Consider the following 18,323-nt stretch of genomic DNA (forward strand, 5'->3'; position numbering starts at 1 on the left):
CTCAAGGATGAGACGCGGCGAACCGCGACGCACCCACCCTCAGCCGCAACTGAAGGAAAATCGGTGTGCACTTCGCTTATGAACAGCGTAACCCCGCCCATCGCGCTCATTGGTCCGCTGCGATCACGTGGGGCTCGCCTAGCGCTCTGGTTGGTCGGTAACATAGAGGTGCGAAAAGAAAACCGGTTTTGGTTATTGATTGCATAACTATCACGCCTCGCATCGAAAAAAAAAAGATGGCTCGACTAAACAACGACGCAAACAACGACGCTTTTATGTAAGTCTTTTGCTTCTTTCTTTCTTTCGCTATTTCGCCAACGATTTCGCCGCTCATCTTCGTCCCTTAGCGCACTTTCGCTTCGTTCAAAATCGGCGAAATGGCTGCAGAAAAAGCGTCGTGTGCTCGCCGCAACTCTTTGTTCAGCCTTTTCGTCTACGCTGATGTCCTCGCCGAGCTCCGTGTTCTCGGATAAGCCGCCTTTAGGTCAGAAAACGCAATCGAGCCCATTCCTTAGACGAATCGCGTCAAGCGGACGTTCAACGCTTACCGCTGTCTTCTTTTTTAATCAATCCGCTCGGGGAAAACGCAAATCGAATCGCCAGCGAAGCCAATAGAAGAATTTTCGAGTGAAAATGCTTTTGATGACGTCATCGATAACGAACCTCGACCTGGACGAAGAGCTTATAATACAATCATAATTTTTATTTAATAATCACAATCTTTATAATTGAATTGAATTGTATTTTTTGGTTTATAAAATAATTAAAGTAGCCGGCGCTTCCCACTTGCTCGCACATACACTCGCGCCTAACGCACGCGCGCGTGCACGCGTTCTCTGTGCTCTCGTCCCAAAACGATGATCAAGAGCGAGCCTGATCAGCCAAGCGCCCCCTTTTACAGAGCACCCTCGCGCGGAGCTTCAAAACACGAGTCAATATCGACTCTATCCCTCGCCGTTCCCGAAGTGTACGTCGGACAAATAATCGGTAAAAAAAAGTAGCAAATGGCGGGGGCGTGGCCGCGAGTTTGCTGCACGTTTTTGTGAAGGTCGCGGCGGAGCGACAATACGCGGAATCGAACAGTCGACGGGAACGCGAATTTTCATCGATCCCGATCGACATCGAGGCTACGGCGACGTTCACATTTGCATTTTGGGATCGGAGAGCCAACAACGCGTGGCCAAGGATAAAGTCGCGCGTTTGAGCGGACCACTTCCCAGAACCAAAAGTCGAAATATTTTTTTTTGTTTTTTTTGCGTTGCTATGGTTGCGAATTTTTAGAGACTTCGTTAGATTCGTCTGCATCCGGGAAATCGAAAGGTAATTGAAAATAATATTAATTCATTAATTATTTAATTTTTTTTGTTAGGACTTGAACCTATAATTAAGGAATTTTACGTTGCGCATCCGGATGTTGCCGGAATGAGTTCCCAAGAAGTGGAGAACTTCAGGTAGGCCAGAAGACAAGGGAAAAAATCAAAAATTAATGATTATATTACCTAGAAAAATCAATAACAATATATCCGTAAAAAACGTGACCGAAAAGACGAAAAATCGACCTATTCCAAATCCCATTCGCACATTCAACGAAGCCTTTAAATCCTATCGTAAGAAACAATGAAAGTACATAAGGGGGGAGGATAAATATATCCTCCTTAGCTGACATTATGGCTGAGAAACCGACTCCAATTCAATGCCAAGCGTGGCCAATCATAATGCAGGGCATTGATTTGATTGGCGTAGCGCAGACGGACAAAGGAAAAACACTTTCCTTTCTTCTCCCCGCTTTTATTCACATTGAAGGCCAAGTGACGTAAGAGCCAATAAGTATACGTAGATTCTATACGTTTTGATACATGGATAGACCACGCCCACAACGCGAGGGACCCACCGTGCTCATACTAAGTCCAACACGCGAACTCGCATTTGAGATCGAATCCGAAGTGAGGAAATACAAATACAAAGGCATTAAATGGTATTTTAATAAATATATAAATAAATAGTGATAATCTCTTTTTTTATTAGCGTTTGCGTATATGGCGGAATTCAAATCGACGTCGTTCCACAAGGCTTTGAAATTGTCATAGCAACGCCGGATCGTCTGAATGAGTTGCTCACGAGCGGCGGATTGTCCGTACGCAGCGTCACCTACTTGGTCTTAGAAGAAGCCGATCGCATGCTCAATCTCGGATTCGAACCTCAAATACGTAAAATCATCGCTAATATTCGCGACGATCGTCAAACGATTATGACGAGGTATTGAATCTTTCCTATTTAGTTATATTAGTTATTGGGGATTAGTACCACGTGGTCGCCGGGGGTTCGTCGTATGACGGACATGTATTTGACGGATCCTGTTCAAGTCATTGTTGGCTCACTCAATTTGCCTGTACGTGTGTAATATTAGATAGTGTATTTATTTATTTATTTATTTATTTATTTATTCGTTTTTTGGGGATTGGTTTTATAGGAGCCCGTGCATGCGGTGACTCAGCTCGTTGAAATTATTAGCGAGGATGAAAAGAGAGAGAGGGTGTGTGAGCGTGTCTAATAGATAGGCGTTTTATTTAATTTTTTATTAATTAATTAATAATAGGTTAGCACTTTTATCTCTGAAATGAGTGAGAACGATAAAGTGATTGTTTTCGTCAGACAAAAGGCGACGTAATGAAACGATAAATAGTTGCTACCTGCTAGAATTCCCTATACACAGAGCCGATGACGTTGCTAGCAATCTCAGCCTACGGGGCTATAGAATCGAATGCATACACGATATAGATTGCGAGCAGGCATTGGAAGACTTCAAAAAAGGTCTACTTTAGCTTTAGAGAAAGTTTAGTGTAGCGTAGTTTGTGTCCAGGATACGTCAAGGTTTTGATTGTCACTGACGTAGCGTCTCGCCGCCTCGACGTGAAAGACGTCACGTGAGAAAGTAGTAGGGTGTCGAGTTATATGTATATTTATATTTAGTGCGGTTATCAATTATGATTTTCCGAGAAATATTGAACAGTACGTTCATCGCGTTGGCCGAACAGGAAGAGCGACATAGTATCTTTCTATAAGATCAATATATAGTCTAAATGTATTACTTTAGTCCTTTGGTTACGTCACTCACACTGATGACTAGAGAAGACTGGAAACGTGTTCAAGACCTCATTGAAGAAAGCCTGGTACCCCTCCCCCCCCCCCCCCCCGCACACACACATCACGTGATCACCTCTAACCCAACCCAAGGTCGTGACAGAAGAACTCTTTGGCATGGCGGATCGCTATAAAGAAGAGATGAGAAAATGGGGCCGCCTGTTTGGCCATGCATAGAGGAGTGGTTTTCTTCCTCACAAGGAAAGCTCAAAGTTTAATTTTTTTGTTCAGAGTTACGTTCTATATGTAAAACTTCATTAAAACAGAGAGTCGTTACGAATTAAATAAAAACGTCATCATCAATGGCACGTGATGAATTAAATAATTTAGCACGTGATTAGCGTTCTCCCCAAATGGCTGACTTCGATCTCACGAGCGTCGTTGGCCAGCATTTAGATCGGCATCTCGTCTTGCCATTGCTCGAGTTTCAGAGCGAGAAAGAGGTAAAGAAAAAGCGGGGTCCCTTTCGAGGGAACAGCGCCGAAAAGAACATTTCCTATAGCTCTACGACGAGAAATCGATCCTCGAAGGCAAACTGAATCTTCTAAAACAAACAAACATGGTAAAACGATTAGAAAAACGGGGGTCCCAGCATAAATTTCTCCCTTTTTGAGGTCGATTTGGCTTTGGACACTCATCACGTGCTCCACGGAAGCGGCGACGGCGAAGAGGACCTAATCGATCGACGAAAACACGTCGTCGAACAGCTCAAAGCACTCCAAAACCAAACCGAACCAATAGTAAAGATATTCGAAAGCGAAGACTTTCAACAACACGTGCAAACAACAAGGTAAATACTATTTAATTATTTCCATATCGTGATCTTTTCTTTAGAGACGGTCGACTCCTATTCGAGTACCTGGAACGCGAGCACGGAGTCCGTAGCATAAACCCTTATAGTTTATATATAATTTATATAATTTTTATGTAGTTTCAAGCCGACATGTTGAATACGTTGTATGACTATGCTAAGTTTTTGTATGAATGTGGCAACTATTCGGATGCGTCTGAATATCTTTATTTTTACAAAGTCTTGGTAAGAAAATGAATCAATGGGAAGGAATCAATAGATATATATATATTTCTTATAGACTCCTACATCGGATAAGAATGTGATGAATACTCTCTGGGGAAAATTAGCGTGCGAAATTCTAATGCAAAATTGGGATACGGCTTATGAAGAAATGCAGAAACTCAAAGACGTCATAGACAATCAAATGGTAACAATAAATAATTAATTAATTAATTAATTAATTTTTCTTTAGTCGTCGGACCGGCCTCTTATTCTTCTACAACAGCGAACGTGGCTCTTACATTGGGGCCTCTTTGTTTTCTTCAATTTGAGTCCAACGACAAAAGGACGCGAGGCTCTCATTCAACTCTGTCTCTATCAGCCGTCGTATTTGAATGCAATTCAGACGACGTGTCCGCACATTTTGCGCTATTTGAGTACGGCTGTCGTTGTGAGTTCGAGTTCAAAACGACGAAACTTCATCAAGGAACTCGTCAAAGTCATAGAACAGGTTTTAATTATTAATTAATTATTAATTAAATGAGATTTTTCTTATAGGAACAATATGCGTATCGTGATCCTATTACGGAATTTATTGAGTGTCTCTACGTTAATTTTGATTTTGACGGAGCCGAGAAAAAGCTGAAGGAGTGCGAAACGGTGAAGGAAAAATAATAATTAATAATCCCCATGTTAATGATAATGATACAGGTGTTACTAAATGATTTCTTTCTGGTCGCCTGTCACGACGACTTCATCGAAAACGCGCGCGTTATGATTTTTGAGACGTTCTGTCGCATTCATCGCTGCATGAGTATTAGGTAACTATTATTAGTATTATAGAGACTTCTTCTTATATGTGTTTTAGTATGTTGGCTCAGAAGTTGAATATGACTACTGAGGAGGCGGAACGTTGGATAGTGAATATGATACGTAGCACGTCATTAGATGCGAAAATCGATTTGAAAATGGTTAGTTTTTTGGGGTATAGTATTTTTTCTAAATTTATTTTAAAACCTTGAAGGGTCATGTTGTCATGAATGCTCATGTGCAGTCGGTGCACCAGCAGGTGATTGAAAAGACCAAGGGGCTTGCCTTTCGGAGTCAAGTTCTTTCGAATAATATTGAGAAACGAGCATCGGCCAGAAAATCGGGACCAGAATGGGTGCGGGTCTCACAGAATGCATATATGGATTTATTTTTAATTTTTCTTAGGCGTGGGGTCGACCGGATCATTTTTGAGAAGAGACAAGTGCATGCGAAGTACTGTAGTGAATCTCTTTACTCTAAACAACGGGCCATGACAACAGCGTTTCTCACGTGATCGAAACGCCCATATATGGATGCTTACGTCGCGTGACGCAACTTACGTACTTCTCAAACGCGATCATGAAACAGCTTCCTCGCGATCTGGAGAGTGAGGATCGCCGCTCTCCTCCTCCTCCGGGGATGAAGAGTTGTTGTATCTGTTTTACTCCTAAGCAAGGAACCGTTCTTTTGGGTATTCTTCATTTGGTAAGCGTGTCCTGAGAACGCTAAGGGGGCCCCAGACCGAAAGTGCCGAATCCTCGAGTCGGATTCGTAAATCGTTAACGTTTCGCCGCGAAACGGGAGTGATTAGACGAGTCTAAGCGCGATAAAACGCCATAACCGGAACTCCCCGAGCCTCGGAGATGACACTCCAAAGTTGTCGTCTAAAATGCCCTAGAGCGTTATTCGAATGTCGCGAAACGCTCCTAGTATTCCTAAAGCGAGGGACTCGGGGTGAGGCCTCCTTTGGGGAAACGCTCGCGCCGGATACGAGCGCGCTTTCACCGCGCGTCACGTTTCTTCCAGCTCAAGCACACGGCAGGACTCGTATTCTGCTGCATTTACCTCCTAAACCAATCACTTCACGACAAACTTACAAAGATCTTCTATCGAGCCGAACAGGAAGCTCTTCTTTATCGTGATGACGGCTCCAGTGATTATAGCTACTTCTGGAGCGGTGGATACAGCAGCTCCATGACGTACGACGAGTTTGAAGACAGCTTGATCTTTATGGCCAAAGTTGGAGCTGGATTGGCTACTCTTCTCTTTATCATTGCAATGTTTCTTCTTCATGGAGTAGCCAATGTAATGGAGACGGTTTTAACGTGCGCTGTTCTATGGGTCTCTCTCTCTCTCTCTTTAGCGTAAGCCTGGCTTTGTGCTGCCATTCTATATCTATGGCATCTTTGATATTGGTTTTACCATCTTTTGGATATTTCAATATTGCACTGATGCTCTCACCAAGGTAATCATAATAAATAATTGAATTATTTATTATTGATAAATGTCTTGTAATGTATTAGTATGAATTTGCTGGCTTGTGTGCATTCCTCGTCATTCTCTTTTTCAAAGTAAGAAAAACCAATAGCCTAACCTATTAATTAATTTTAATTAATCCTTATAGATCTATTTCATGGGCTGTGTGTGGTCAACTTACAGACAAATCCAGTGGGAAAAGAGCATCAAACCACTCACCGGCACACTTGGAATGGTAACGTCACGTGCACCTATAATAAATAAATAAATAATAACAGTGGTTCCCACAGAATTTGCCACCCAAATATGAAGAAGCCATAAGAAATGGAGACTTGCCTCCGGCCTACGTCCCATAGAAGGTAAGAAGGAAAGGGAGGACATCTGCTGAACTTAGCAAAGCATTTGTGTCTGTTGTTCAATGTTATGTCAATTGTTTTACTTTAGCCAGTGAAACAAAACCAATCACTATTATCCTACATTGCGAAAAGGCAATGTACGATGATTCTGATTGCAAAAAATCTATACTTCACTCTCCTAAAAGAACCCCCTTTGTATGAATAGCTCTTCTATCTTTTCTTATCTCACCTTCTTCCCTTGTCCTCGTCTTTCCCTGAGGCTCTTCCTCCCCGCAATCGCCTCAACCCTTCGCCTCAACTCATCCCCCGCAATCCCCTCAGCCAAATACCCCCTCTTCTCAAACGACATATAATAGGGCAGTAACTTATTAGGCGGCAACGCGCGTCGCGGCGTCAAACGTCCCTCAAACTTCTCCGGCTTTAGAAGCGCGCGTAGACCAAGTCGATTATAATGCGCGCACACAACGCTCCCCCCTTCGCGTTCCACAGCCTCGATAGCACTCCGCGACGCCTGACTCACTTCGATATCGATCTTAGATCGAAACCACGTCTCCCCCTAGGGAAAGAGACAGAGGATGTGGCGGGAAATTCAGGGGAGGGACGGGTGGGAAAAATTTACGGTTCCTAGAAGTTTGACGCCGTGTTCGATACGCGGTCCGACGACCCTGGCGCGCTGGAGCGTCGACATGGTAACGGGTTCTTTGGGATCGATTCGACCGCGATCGATCCAAAGTTGAAGTTTCGACAGATTCAGCGGTTCGTAGTCGCGTCGAAATCTGCGTTATCAAACCGCGATATCCCGGATGTAGATATCTCGAGGGGAGAGTGACGTGTGTACTTGTTTCGAAATCCGTGTTTGGGTACGCGTAGATAGAAGGGAGTTTGACCGCCTTCGAAGCCGATTCGAGGCTTTGTGCCCGAATGGCGTTGACCTTGGCCCTTGTGACCGCGTCCCGACGTCTTTCCGTGACCCGATCCCGGTCCTCGACCGACGCGAATCGCCTGCCGGAACGAGAGGGCGGCGGGAAAATTTAGAAATCGATAATTAGCGGTCTATTCTATAAACCGGAAGCCGCGCCCACGCACAATTCAGTCACGATTGTGAATTCAAGGAAGCGGTTGGGCAATCGACTTCCGGCTAGACTGGCGCGAGACTAGTCAGTCTCTCTCTAGGGGCGCCACCGCCGGCAGGTGGATAGAATAAAGGCTGGGGGTATAAGCCCGCAGAGATCAGTTTGGTGTGAGCTGCCGCGAGTGCAAACAATCCCTCCCTCCCTCCCTCAAGTCAAGTCAAGAGAAAATGGAATCTACGACAACTGTGAATCATCAACTTGATTCTTCTACATCATCATCATCGTCATCTAAGGATGATTCGAATAAGTCGGTTGGAAGTGCTGCTGTGACGGCGCTTCCACCACCGCCGCCGCCGCCACCGCCGCCTACTGGGTTCTCTCTCCCACTTATGTTGAGTAGCTCTGGGATGAATTTGGCGTTGACGCCGACCGCTTCGCCGCTCACTCGGCAACTTTTGTTGCATCAGACGGCGGCGACGTTTGGATGGCCGGGAAATTGCAGTATGACGCGATGCGGAACGTTCGATAGTGCTGTACCGTTTGGGGTAAGCGAAAAAGGAGAGTTGACTATGTGACCCCGCCCCCACCTCTACTAAGGAGCCCCCCATTGTGTGATCTTGAGAATGTAGGCTTAGAAATCTCGCTTTCAGTGCCGGTTCACTGTAAGCGGATGCACATCCCCTCCCTAGGTTCTCGCCTAAGGCGAGGGTTCGTTCCCCCCCCTTGAAAGAAAAGAGGTCCCACTAATACGAATAAGCTTGCCTTCTTCTTTGCTCCAGGAAGATCGGCAATGTTGTTTAGTTTGACTCGCGGTAGACAGTCTAGAGCTCTTTCTAGAGCCTTTCCCGTCGCTCGTCTTGTCGCCATTGACGCACGCTAGAAATCTCCCCGTACGCGCAACGCTCTCCCGTATAAGTATAGACACGAACATGAGCCCCGTATACTTTCAGACAGCCTTCCACGTGCTCGTCGAAGTAGACATAGGGTTCACGCGACTGGGCGTACCGCACGTCAAGATAATAAGCAAATGAGCAGCTAACCGAATCAAAGGGGCGGGATTTCTAGGGAAAGCGTGTAGAAGCAGACAGGATAGACGCGTGCCGCATCGCCTTCACATGTCTACTTCAACCTAACGAAGTCTGAATGAGATGTCTGTCTGCGCGCGCCCAGTCGCAATAGGCTTCGTACGCGGACACAGCTAAAACCGCACACGCAATTCGGTACGAGTCTCAGTGAGACTCGAATATTTGGTGCCGGCACCAGGCGTGGTCGCGATCCTCTGAGAGCCCTATAATCCGACTGGTCCCTGTCGATCGAAGTCAGTCGTCAGCACCGTGCCACACCGAAATCCCCGAATGGCCTGTTCGACACTTTTGTACGGAGATGCGTTCGCTGCGGCGGGCGCCGCTGCCGCCGCGGCGGCGACGAAACGCGGCGACGTGTCGCTTGCGAATCCCTATTATTATCACGCTGAAACTCTTCACGGCGGAGGAGCCGATTCTGTTCAGGTAGAATGCGATAAAAGGAGGAAGAACGAGAATCCCGATCCCCTAGTTAGAGTTCGTTAGTCCGTTCGAAAGTTCCTAGAGTGATTAGAGCATCCTATAAGGACCTTGAGTGATCGTTTCCTCTCTTCGTCTCGCAGGTAAAAGCGAATTTTCAGTACGGAGCGAGCGGAGGAAACGAGCCGCCGCGTTGGATGCCTCAATCGTTCCAAGCGACAGCTCCTCCGACAGGAGCCCCCGCCCACAGTCAGATCTACAATTGCGCCGCTGCCGCGTCAGCGCAAACGTCCTACTTCGGTTCTCAATGCAGCGGTGGAAGCGCGAGTCCCATCGATACGACGGCAAACGTCGGATCGCCGCCAACGATCGCCGTCAGTAGCGCGCCTAACGATCTCTATCGAAGTTTTCCGCAGCAATCGCCACGCCACGCCCGCCGCTTTTCGCCCTACGACGTCGCGCATCGAGCGCCTTATTTGCCGTCGTGCAGCGCCGCTGGCGGTCTCCGTTCGCCCGATTCGGAATCGTATGCGCAGTCGGTGCCTTCGACAACGCCGCATCAACCGCATCAAGCGTCCGACGAAGGAACGGCGGCTGCTGCTGCGGCGGCGGCAGCGGCAGCGGCAGCAGCCACGCATCATCTACAACACTTTCATCATCGAACAAGCGAGAGTTCGGCATTGGGTCGTCGCATAATCGATTCGGAAGAGGAGGAAGACGAGTTGGTGTTCGGAAGTGGGACGCAAGCGGGAACACACCCCCTCGCCGCAGCAGCAGCTGCCACAGCGTACGGACAAACTCAATATCCCTACCAGGTGCGCGCGCGAAAAAAAAGACTACATGTATAAAAAAAGTTCTAATGCCGGCGCGCTTTTCTTCTCTCAGGATCAACAGAGCCCGTGTAATAGTTCGACGACCAGCGGAGGTACGCGGTTTTCCCTCTGTTGACGTCTGTTCGGCGGTCGGCCTAATCCTGTTTTTTTTCTTCAGTTCCGACACCTGACCGAAAACGCGACGTGCATCCGTCCGACGTCTTTTGTTGCGTTCCCGGTCGACTCTCTCTTCTCAGTTCGACGTCCAAGTATAAGGTCACTGTCGGCGAAGTGACGCGACGTCTATCGACTCCCGAATGTCTCAATGCGTCGCTTCTTGGCGGCGTTCTACGACGGTGAGTCTCGCATTCAGTCATGCAACGCGCGCGCGCGGTCGCAATTTCATTCATCAACGACCGGCTTTTTCCTCTTTTGCGGTCGTCGCGATTTGCCGGCTAATGCGTTATTGCAATTCCAATGTTGTCCACAATGAATTTTTCCTATGCTCGGTTTTTTTTATCGGTGTACTCTGGTCTCGCGAGGGTGCGACCGCATTGTTACACTAGTGGGCGGGGCTTGTCTGCTTCTTCACATTATGCTAATTGTCTTTTTCTGCTCTCTCGCAGAGCGAAATCAAAGAACGGCGGGACGGCGTTGAGACAGCGGCTAGAAACGATCGGCCTATCGCTTCCGCCAGGACGCAGAAAAGCGACGAGCGTCTCCCTTCTCACGTCCCTAGTCGAAGGTACGTAAATAGTACGCGTGTGCTCGGTCTAGCTCCCCTCATGACAAATTAGTGACCGCATGCCCCACTTCGTGGCTTCACCGTCGTAATTAGCAACGCATTCCTCCACGGCATTTGCATTCCCGCCGCAGCTACTTCAGTCATGAGAATGATGACTGAATTTGCACCTGTCGGGATTCTCGGTCAACGTCTCTTTTTTTTTTCCCGCGCAGGCGAAGCGATCCACCTGGCGCGCGATTTCAACCAGGTGTGTCAGACGGCATTTCCCGCGCAAGAATTGGCGACAATGATTGCGCGCCAACAACAACAACAACAACAACAACATCATCCCGACGAAGAATCGTCGACGAAGCGAAAGGAAGCCGTCAAGGGCGCAATGTAAGTTCCCGTCTAACACGCACGCGCGCGCAAACTCAATTCTTTCATCATCATGCAGGAAAGTCATAGGCGAGCTTCAGGACGTCATCGCGTCCAGCTGTTCGCTCAACGCGGAAGACTACAACCCGGAAATGGCGGCAACGCCCGGTCTCAACTATTTCGGTCTCCTCTCGCACGGTTTCGGAACGCCGACGATCCACGCGGCGCTGAATACGGTACAAAATTACCTCCGGGAATTGCTCGTCGTCACGGGCAATGGGGGCGCGGCTCCGGCGAGCGGAACGGCGTGTTGCGCGAGCGATAGCGGCGTTTCCATTGACGACGACATGGCGAGCGAAAGCTCCAATCGAAAGCCGTTGAATACGAAAAGGCGATAATGAGAAAAAATCGTCTTTGAGACAATTTTAGTATAGGGGTCTTCTGCGCACGCCCAGTAGAGCTGTACATATAGACACACACCACACACACACACACGCGCGCGATTGGCTGGCAATATTATTGGTGTAGAGTTTAGAGTCTTGGTTAGGAGGAGGAGGAAGAATAGAGATGCCAGTTGTTGGGCGTCCGGTTCTCTTTCCTTTTTCGTTTGCTCTATTTTTACCTTCGGATTTTACCATGGCATTTGTATTGATTCCTCCTTACCTGTTAAATAAACGCTCTTCGAAGTCAGACAAATGGGGGGCGGGGCAAATGCGCAAGAGAGAGTGAGATGAGAGGATGTGCGATAGACTAATGGAATTTGTCTAGCAAAACGACCCTAAAAAGAAAAAAGCTCACCCCTTCTCGCCTTGATTCTTCTCATTCGAACAAACGAACGTGTTTGCATGGGGGGGCCCCCCTCCAAAACTAGACGAACACGAAAGGGGCTTCGGTTTGTTGATAGATACGTCTAATAGGTCTTGACTAAACATCCTCATTGCGGACGTTCTCTCTCCCCCCCCACCCCACCCCAAACCCTCCACATAATGAAGTCAAGCGCGAGCGCCGAGAACTAATTATAAATTTTAGAGCAAGTAGACAAGGGGATTCAACTAACGTGCAAAACTCGTTACGAAATCTGCTGTCTAACGCTGTCTACTCCTTTGATTCTATGGTCTGCGGGATTCGCTTGGGCTTCGTAGTTGCATATTGTGACCTCGTGTCGGCGAGTCTACACAAAAGAGGCAAAGAATAGAATAGGGAATATGCGCGCGTGGCGTCACGCGTCTCGCACTGGAGCGAATTCTCCTGATAAACCAATATAGTAGATCCTCGTTGCTTCGGCTCCAAAGTTTGAAGCAAAGTACATAGTCAAGTGAGTCACCCCAGAGAATCGTGATACCCTAGAACACGCGGCGCGGTGGCGACGCGCGAAACGGCGCGCGATCGATCGATTGCGACTTACATTGTTGGGTATTCAATCGAACCGTCCCTATCTTCCTGTAGCTGAAATTCCTGATCGGCCGATGCCGTCGTATCGTCAAAAGTCATACCAGGACGATTTTTGTATCTAGAGGAATAATAAAAAAAGGGTCCCTTCTTTTTCCTCTACGTACTGAGTTATTACAGTTTGACTTGGGCTGGGTGACTCTCGCCTTCGCCGCCAATTATTACAAAACCTTTCAGCTTTATATCACCCGTAAATCTACTCAGGCATCTCTCTACGCAACTCTGAATAAGTGACGTCATTTTTACGGTATTCTAAGGAGCAGTTCTTCATCTGCATCACTCTCGACATACTAGGGATATATATATCATTTATTCAGGTACGTTAGGAATTTCTACTTTAGATGTATCAAGTCGATCGTCCCAAGGTTTGAAGACGTTCTTTCCCGAGCCGTCTTCGACCTCGTTTAGACACTCGACGTTATACGTGTCGATTTTTGTGTAAAGACTGTACGCTTGACCCAATTCCGAGTCGTGATCACCGTGATCGTGATCGTGGTGATGATGATGATGGTGATGGTCACTCATAATTACACGGGAAATGTCACGTGATAGTTCTCGTCTCTGATTGGCCTTCGATTTTCGACTTTAGATGAAGTTCTTTGCCTTGCTACGTCACGCAATTGCTTTAGCGCACGCATCGATCCGACGACGATGCCTGAAAAAAACGCCGCTTCTGCGTCAGCAGCGATCGTTTCGGCCAATTCCGAAATCGATTCGGGCGAAGAGGACAGCGACGATGAAATTCTCGAAGAGAGCCCGAACGGCCGCTGGCAAAAACGCCGCGACAAGGTCGAATTCCTCGCGAGGGCCCCCACCTCGCATTTCCCAATGGATAGCGTCGCGTAGGTGACCCAGCGAGACGTGCCGGGCATCGACGCCGCTTATTTGGCAATGGACACAGAAGAAGGCGTCGAAGTCGTGTGGAACGAAGTGAATTTCTCCGAACGCAAAGCTTCGGCGAAAGGGGTGTGTCCTCGCGCTCATTCCCGCGCTTATTTCCCCCACTAGTCATTGTTTTAGGACAGTGACTATATGCGAAAGGTTTTCGATAATTTATCCGAATTGAAAGTGAGTTCATTTCTTTGGGCTTCGTGGGTGGACACGCCCCCCTTTTCTCTACACTGTAGCATGCGAACATTGTCAAGTTCTATCAATATTGGATTACGGATAATCATCAGCGCGTCGTTTTTATTACGGAGTATATGACGTCAGGGTCATTGAAACAATTTATTAAGAAAGCACAGAAGAATAAGAAACCCGTAGGAAAAAAGGTATTTAATTGATTCATCAATTTAATTATTATTATTCTACGAAGAGAATTTTTAGACGTGGGCGCGGTGGTGTCGTCAAATTCTCTTTGCGCTAAGGTAATTGAAAAAATTAAATAAAAATTGAAAATTGATATCTAATTAAGTTATTTGCACGAATCTGATTTGAAAATCGTTCACGGAAATCTGACATGTGACACGATATTCTTCCAGCACAATGGACTAATTAAAATTGGATGCGGTAATAAAATAAAAAATTTCAAAAAAAATTGAATTAGGAATAGTTTAATTAAGTTGCCCCGGATACAATTAATAAACACGTCAAAACGGTTTCAGATCCAGCAGCAGCGCGAAATTCTTATTATATAGCACCAGAATATGGTACTTTTTTAAGATTTGATTTTTTAATTATATAACATAATTATTAGGGCGGCAATCGTTTGTGACGCAATCTGATATCTACGCGTTTGGAGTATGCGCACTAGAGGCAAGCACATTAAATAAATGAATAATAATAATAATAATAAATGAGGGAATTTTTAAAGATGGCTATCACGGAAATTCTGAGTTCTATAGCGAATGGAACAGAGGGCAAGCCGAAGCACTTGGACCACGATTCAATTATAAAAATGATTGACAGAGTCGAAGATCCTCAAGTCAAGGTAAATTGATTTTGTCACTCACGTGACTATTTATTTATTAATTTTCCTTAGGCGTTTATTCACGCCTGTTTGGAACATGACGTCGACGATCGTCCGTCGGCGCGAGAACTTCTTCTCCACCCCGCTATCTTTGAATGCCATTCGCTCAAGGTTTTCGCCACTCACGCTGTCATACAGATATTTGATTTGAGAGGCAAGGGGGAAAGGGGGGCCCCCTTAAAGGGGTAGATACTTATTGACTAGATAGGGAAGGATGTTGAGACGGCTTTGATTGGGAAAATGAGAAATCGGGCGGGGATGGAGAAGGGGGATAAGGTTGGCGCGGAGATTAAGCACGTTGATGGGCGCGAAGGCATTCAGCAGATGTAAGGAGAGAGAGAAGGGAGGAGAGAGGGTTTTTTTTAGAATCTCTGGGTTTTCAAAGGTTCAAGCCGTCTGATTTGGAGAAATTGTTGCAGGAAGTTCGCGATGGGTTGCATCCTTTGACGGGCGTTTGTAAGCCTAAATTGGCTGAGAATGCGTACGTTCAGATTTAATTAATTAATTAAATTATTGGGTCAATTGGGCGGGGTTTTAGGTCAAAGTCCAGTTCGACTGAAAATCTTGCGGAACCGGATGCAAGTGAGACGCAGTATGAAGTGGAAGAGCGAAGGGTTGGGAAGCTTAGTCAAAGGGGTCAAGGGTCTTAGCTTGGGTTTTAGGTGAGATCTTGTGTGAGCTGTGACATCACAAGTGCAAATAACACTAGCCACGTAAATAAACTGGGGGGGGGGGGGGGGATCCTCTTTAAAATTTTCCTATAATTAGATTGTTTTGACGTTGAAACTAGAGGATGGGGTACAGAGACAATTGAGCTGTAATTTTACACCAAGTTAGTACGGGATATTTTGTTGCTATGGTAGCGAGTGGGTGTGTGCTACAGGTGATACGGCGGAGATAATGGCCGCTGAATTGGTTACATTTGGGTTCATAAATGAAGCGGATAGGGATTCGGTTGCTGATATGATAAGACAGCCAATCAAAGATGCGCCTGCACTTGCTGCTAAAGTTTAATAGTCCCGTATGGGAGAAAGAAGAATTGTAGCTTCGGTAGCGCGCGCGCTTGCATGTTACGCATACCTATATATCCTGGATTTTTTTGCTCTTTTCTATTATTTAGACGCTTTGATACTATTTAGTTGCTTTATTTTCCTCTCCGTTGAATGACATACAAAAAAGTAAGTGTATCACGTGATTCGTGTTTTTCTAAACATTTCGTGGCTCCGGAACGAAAATTCGTATAGGGTACGTTTGACGAACGAGTTCGTCTGGGGGTCGTCTCATTCGCGTCACAACAACAAATTTGAAATTTTCGACTCGATTGAAATTATTTTTTCCGTATTGCTCCCCATCAGTCTTTCTCACCAAACCAAGGTACCTAAAAAATAATGCCTATATATAGATATTGGCTATTGATTTATTATTGACTTGTCTTCTTTCATAATTTCTTTGGTCATAATCGATTTCAAGAGATCCTTTTGAACGACGTCGAATTTCTGAGTCACAACATGCCATATATCGACGTCACGCAAATCCAACACAACGAATTTCCCGTATCTGTTTTTTAAATATAAATAAGCTAGTATATATCATATGTATCGTTCTACCGTATGGCTCCCAGAACGTTCATTCGAATCGTTTCCGGGTCCATATCTCTCGGATGTAAAGCGTCGAGATAATTCGTATCTCGATAGCGAAGAAACGTCGACGCCTGTTTCGACGTGTCAATAAGTAGAGGCCATCTAATAAGGTAATAGAAAATATTTCTAATATTTTTTTTATCCACCTTCCGTCTGAAGCGATTCGATTTCCGACGTCACGTAGAAGAACGTCATCGAGTTCGCGAATCGATACTTTGATACCGATCTCGCTCTCTCGATTCTTTTCATCTTAAAAAAGGAATTTTTATAAGGTAATTTGGGAGAGTGGGTTTTGACTGACTTTCATCGGGGTTCTGCTGCTCGCGAAGAGCCAGTCTCCGCTGAAAAAAAACCGATGAATCTAGGATTAATAATTTTAATCGGGTATTTACTTCGTCGACAATTTTTTGAGTCTTTTCAGCTCGCGCTTTGGCCTCATCTAGAATTGCTTCAGAGTCGTGAATAATTTGAAGAGTTACTTCGGGTTTTACGGCCCCAATTGCAGCCGATTTATCGTGCTCATATATTCTCTTGTTTAGTTCTTCGTACGCTTTGGCCAACTAAAGAAAATTAGGTATTTATTTATTTATTTATTTATTTATTTATTTAGTGACCTGTTTCTGCGCAGTCTCGTATTCTTTTTCGGCTTCTTTTAGCTTATTTTGAAGCCTATCATCTCCCACTTGTTCAAATTCAAAAAGGTATTTTTTCGTGATTTACCTTCCTGTTTGCTCTTCGTTTCGTTTTCTCTCTTCCTTCGCTTTGTTCTCTTTTTCTTCAGCCATCTTTGCCAGTATCGAATCCGTTTTCTCTATAGTCCATTCTTCGAGACGAGAGACGACAGCGGAAACGGAAGCAATCTTCCAAAACAAATTATTAATTAAAAACAAAACAATTACGAATACCTGAACTGGAGTCGCTCCATCATCGGCATAAATACGGGGATCGGCGCCAAACTCAAGCAAAACCTTGCAAGGAAAAAAACCAACATATATCTCAATATTTAAAAAATTCTCTTATACTACTTCAACTGCGTTTGTGTGGCCGGCAAATGCGGCTCGATACAAAGGAGTGCGACCGTATTGTCCCTTCGTATTCACGTCGGCTCCTTTGTCGATCAGCAATCGAACCGTTTCCGGGTTTCCCCCGTTGGCTGATTCTGATAGGGGCGTGTTTCCATTCGCGTCTGTGGAGTCGATAAATCGTTCTAAACGTCGTCTAATCGTCGCTTCGATCATTCCCGTTGGAAAACCCTGTTCTTCGCATTTTTCTAAGGCGACTTGACGCGCCTCAAATTAAATCGTAATTTAATTAATTAATTAATTAATTATTGTGTTTTTATACTTCTCTTAGTACGGCAATTATTTCGTCGTTGTCTCCGTCGAATGCTGCTTCTAATAAGCGTTTTTTTCTTCTCTCTTCCTCTCGCTTGCGACGTCTCTCTTCCTCGTATTTTCTCTTCTGCTTTTCCTCCTCGTCTCGTTCCATTTTTATCAGCTGAACCCATGCCTATGATAATGTTAATTAAATCGGTATTTAATTTATTTATTTAATTAGGTACATCTCTTTGTATTTTATCCATCAATTCATCGTATTCTTTCTTCTCTTTTCTCTTCTTAGCTAGCTCCTTTTTAGCTCTATACTGTCGATATTTTGTTTGAATTTTTCTCGCAGCAGCTTCTTCCACTTTTGTCCATTTTTTTGCTGCAGACTTCGATTTTTGCTTTGCGTCTCCCGCCACTTTTGCTGGGCTACTGGACACGCCCCGTCCTCCACGTCCCCGCCCTCTACTAGCAACATTCGCAATTCCCCGTCCTCTCACTGCCCCAACATTTCCGCGAGCTGCTGCTGCTGCTACAACGGGTTTTCTTGCAGTAGCAGTTGCTGCACTTCCCGTTGACGTTCGATTTGTCTTTGTTGCAGCCTTCGCTGCGATTCTTTTCGGCGGCATAGCAACGCCTTATACGGGCAGTGTAAGACT

At 45.7% G+C, this 18,323-nt stretch overlaps 8 protein-coding genes and 1 long non-coding RNA gene across 15 annotated transcripts; 6 read left to right on the plus strand and 3 right to left on the minus strand.

The window, feature by feature from the left end:
• Nucleotides 1-835: 835 nt before the first annotated feature.
• LOC136197485 (probable ATP-dependent RNA helicase DDX43) lies at nucleotides 836-3,444 on the plus strand. 2 transcript variants are annotated; one of them, XM_065987263.1, is made up of 16 exons: nucleotides 836-987; nucleotides 1,049-1,228; nucleotides 1,282-1,320; nucleotides 1,370-1,451; nucleotides 1,504-1,607; nucleotides 1,660-1,813; nucleotides 1,865-1,975; nucleotides 2,026-2,256; nucleotides 2,302-2,389; nucleotides 2,471-2,533; nucleotides 2,597-2,664; nucleotides 2,714-2,811; nucleotides 2,861-2,924; nucleotides 2,971-3,048; nucleotides 3,095-3,170; nucleotides 3,235-3,444. In XM_065987263.1, the coding sequence occupies exons 1-16, from the start codon at nucleotides 858-860 to the stop codon at nucleotides 3,316-3,318; spliced, it is 1,650 nt and encodes a 549-aa protein (XP_065843335.1). In that variant the 5' UTR covers nucleotides 836-857; the 3' UTR covers nucleotides 3,319-3,444. The 2 variants fall into 2 exon arrangements, with proteins under 2 accessions (XP_065843335.1, XP_065843336.1); XM_065987264.1 differs by having other exon boundaries at nucleotides 2,971-3,009.
• Nucleotides 3,445-3,468: 24 nt separating this feature from the next.
• On the plus strand, nucleotides 3,469-6,961 carry LOC136197487 (eukaryotic translation initiation factor 3 subunit E-B-like). The gene is made up of 17 exons (XM_065987267.1): nucleotides 3,469-3,584; nucleotides 3,644-3,703; nucleotides 3,756-3,931; nucleotides 3,976-4,018; nucleotides 4,073-4,177; nucleotides 4,233-4,361; nucleotides 4,407-4,664; nucleotides 4,712-4,813; nucleotides 4,865-4,974; nucleotides 5,022-5,124; nucleotides 5,178-5,318; nucleotides 5,369-5,668; nucleotides 5,990-6,268; nucleotides 6,327-6,428; nucleotides 6,487-6,534; nucleotides 6,588-6,674; nucleotides 6,730-6,961. Exons 1-12 carry the CDS (start codon nucleotides 3,495-3,497, stop codon nucleotides 5,393-5,395), a joined length of 1,344 nt encoding a protein of 447 aa, XP_065843339.1. The 5' UTR covers nucleotides 3,469-3,494; the 3' UTR covers nucleotides 5,396-5,668; nucleotides 5,990-6,268; nucleotides 6,327-6,428; nucleotides 6,487-6,534; nucleotides 6,588-6,674; nucleotides 6,730-6,961.
• Nucleotides 6,158-6,795, plus strand: LOC136197554 (lysosomal-associated transmembrane protein 4A-like). Its single transcript, XM_065987345.1, has 5 exons — nucleotides 6,158-6,280; nucleotides 6,327-6,428; nucleotides 6,487-6,534; nucleotides 6,588-6,674; nucleotides 6,730-6,795. Exons 1-5 carry the CDS (start codon nucleotides 6,158-6,160, stop codon nucleotides 6,793-6,795), a joined length of 426 nt encoding a protein of 141 aa, XP_065843417.1.
• Nucleotides 6,861-8,740, minus strand: LOC136197488 (large ribosomal subunit protein uL15-like). Its single transcript, XM_065987268.1, has 5 exons — nucleotides 8,631-8,740; nucleotides 7,634-7,797; nucleotides 7,415-7,571; nucleotides 7,025-7,351; nucleotides 6,861-6,973 (listed from the first exon to the last, which is right to left on the minus strand). The coding sequence occupies exons 1-5, from the start codon at nucleotides 8,733-8,735 to the stop codon at nucleotides 6,959-6,961; spliced, it is 768 nt and encodes a 255-aa protein (XP_065843340.1). The 5' UTR covers nucleotides 8,736-8,740; the 3' UTR covers nucleotides 6,861-6,958.
• On the plus strand, nucleotides 8,042-11,980 carry LOC136197484 (transcription factor AP-2-epsilon-like). 2 transcript variants are annotated; one of them, XM_065987261.1, is made up of 7 exons: nucleotides 8,042-8,413; nucleotides 9,514-10,185; nucleotides 10,256-10,295; nucleotides 10,361-10,538; nucleotides 10,809-10,927; nucleotides 11,140-11,305; nucleotides 11,364-11,980. In XM_065987261.1, the coding sequence occupies exons 1-7, from the start codon at nucleotides 8,096-8,098 to the stop codon at nucleotides 11,680-11,682; spliced, it is 1,812 nt and encodes a 603-aa protein (XP_065843333.1). In that variant the 5' UTR covers nucleotides 8,042-8,095; the 3' UTR covers nucleotides 11,683-11,980. The 2 variants fall into 2 exon arrangements, with proteins under 2 accessions (XP_065843333.1, XP_065843334.1); XM_065987262.1 differs by lacking the exon at nucleotides 8,042-8,413 and adding an exon at nucleotides 8,521-9,376.
• A 309-nt stretch (nucleotides 11,981-12,289) lies between these two features.
• Nucleotides 12,290-13,357, minus strand: LOC136197489 (PITH domain-containing protein CG6153-like). Its single transcript, XM_065987269.1, has 6 exons — nucleotides 13,070-13,357; nucleotides 12,980-13,023; nucleotides 12,852-12,929; nucleotides 12,690-12,794; nucleotides 12,519-12,627; nucleotides 12,290-12,455 (listed from the first exon to the last, which is right to left on the minus strand). The coding sequence occupies exons 1-6, from the start codon at nucleotides 13,256-13,258 to the stop codon at nucleotides 12,354-12,356; spliced, it is 627 nt and encodes a 208-aa protein (XP_065843341.1). The 5' UTR covers nucleotides 13,259-13,357; the 3' UTR covers nucleotides 12,290-12,353.
• LOC136197486 (nuclear receptor-binding protein-like) lies at nucleotides 13,100-15,836 on the plus strand. The gene is made up of 16 exons (XM_065987266.1): nucleotides 13,100-13,522; nucleotides 13,580-13,699; nucleotides 13,754-13,801; nucleotides 13,861-14,004; nucleotides 14,060-14,100; nucleotides 14,148-14,242; nucleotides 14,296-14,382; nucleotides 14,430-14,488; nucleotides 14,547-14,663; nucleotides 14,715-14,856; nucleotides 14,911-15,028; nucleotides 15,088-15,183; nucleotides 15,241-15,316; nucleotides 15,365-15,415; nucleotides 15,471-15,534; nucleotides 15,586-15,836. The coding sequence occupies exons 1-16, from the start codon at nucleotides 13,385-13,387 to the stop codon at nucleotides 15,714-15,716; spliced, it is 1,527 nt and encodes a 508-aa protein (XP_065843338.1). The 5' UTR covers nucleotides 13,100-13,384; the 3' UTR covers nucleotides 15,717-15,836.
• Nucleotides 15,803-18,295, minus strand: LOC136197482 (IQ motif and ankyrin repeat domain-containing protein 1-like). 5 transcript variants are annotated; one of them, XM_065987259.1, is made up of 12 exons: nucleotides 17,904-18,295; nucleotides 17,687-17,851; nucleotides 17,368-17,631; nucleotides 17,248-17,310; nucleotides 17,063-17,202; nucleotides 16,957-17,011; nucleotides 16,735-16,902; nucleotides 16,644-16,683; nucleotides 16,489-16,591; nucleotides 16,310-16,444; nucleotides 16,131-16,259; nucleotides 15,803-16,080 (listed from the first exon to the last, which is right to left on the minus strand). In XM_065987259.1, the coding sequence occupies exons 1-12, from the start codon at nucleotides 18,291-18,293 to the stop codon at nucleotides 15,909-15,911; spliced, it is 1,824 nt and encodes a 607-aa protein (XP_065843331.1). In that variant the 5' UTR covers nucleotides 18,294-18,295; the 3' UTR covers nucleotides 15,803-15,908. The 5 variants fall into 5 exon arrangements, with proteins under 5 accessions (XP_065843331.1, XP_065843330.1, XP_065843329.1 ...); XM_065987258.1 differs by having other exon boundaries at nucleotides 17,365-17,631; XM_065987257.1 differs by having other exon boundaries at nucleotides 16,644-16,902.
• LOC136197490 (uncharacterized) lies at nucleotides 16,965-17,917 on the plus strand. Its single transcript, XR_010672525.1, has 3 exons — nucleotides 16,965-17,043; nucleotides 17,160-17,644; nucleotides 17,696-17,917. It is a non-coding gene; the product is annotated as an uncharacterized lncRNA (long non-coding RNA).
• Nucleotides 18,296-18,323: the final 28 nt, after the last annotated feature.

The sequence above is a fragment of the Oscarella lobularis genome, chromosome 17 (assembly GCF_947507565.1).
Source record: "Oscarella lobularis chromosome 17, ooOscLobu1.1, whole genome shotgun sequence".
Taxonomy (NCBI): Eukaryota; Metazoa; Porifera; class Homoscleromorpha; order Homosclerophorida; family Oscarellidae; genus Oscarella; species Oscarella lobularis.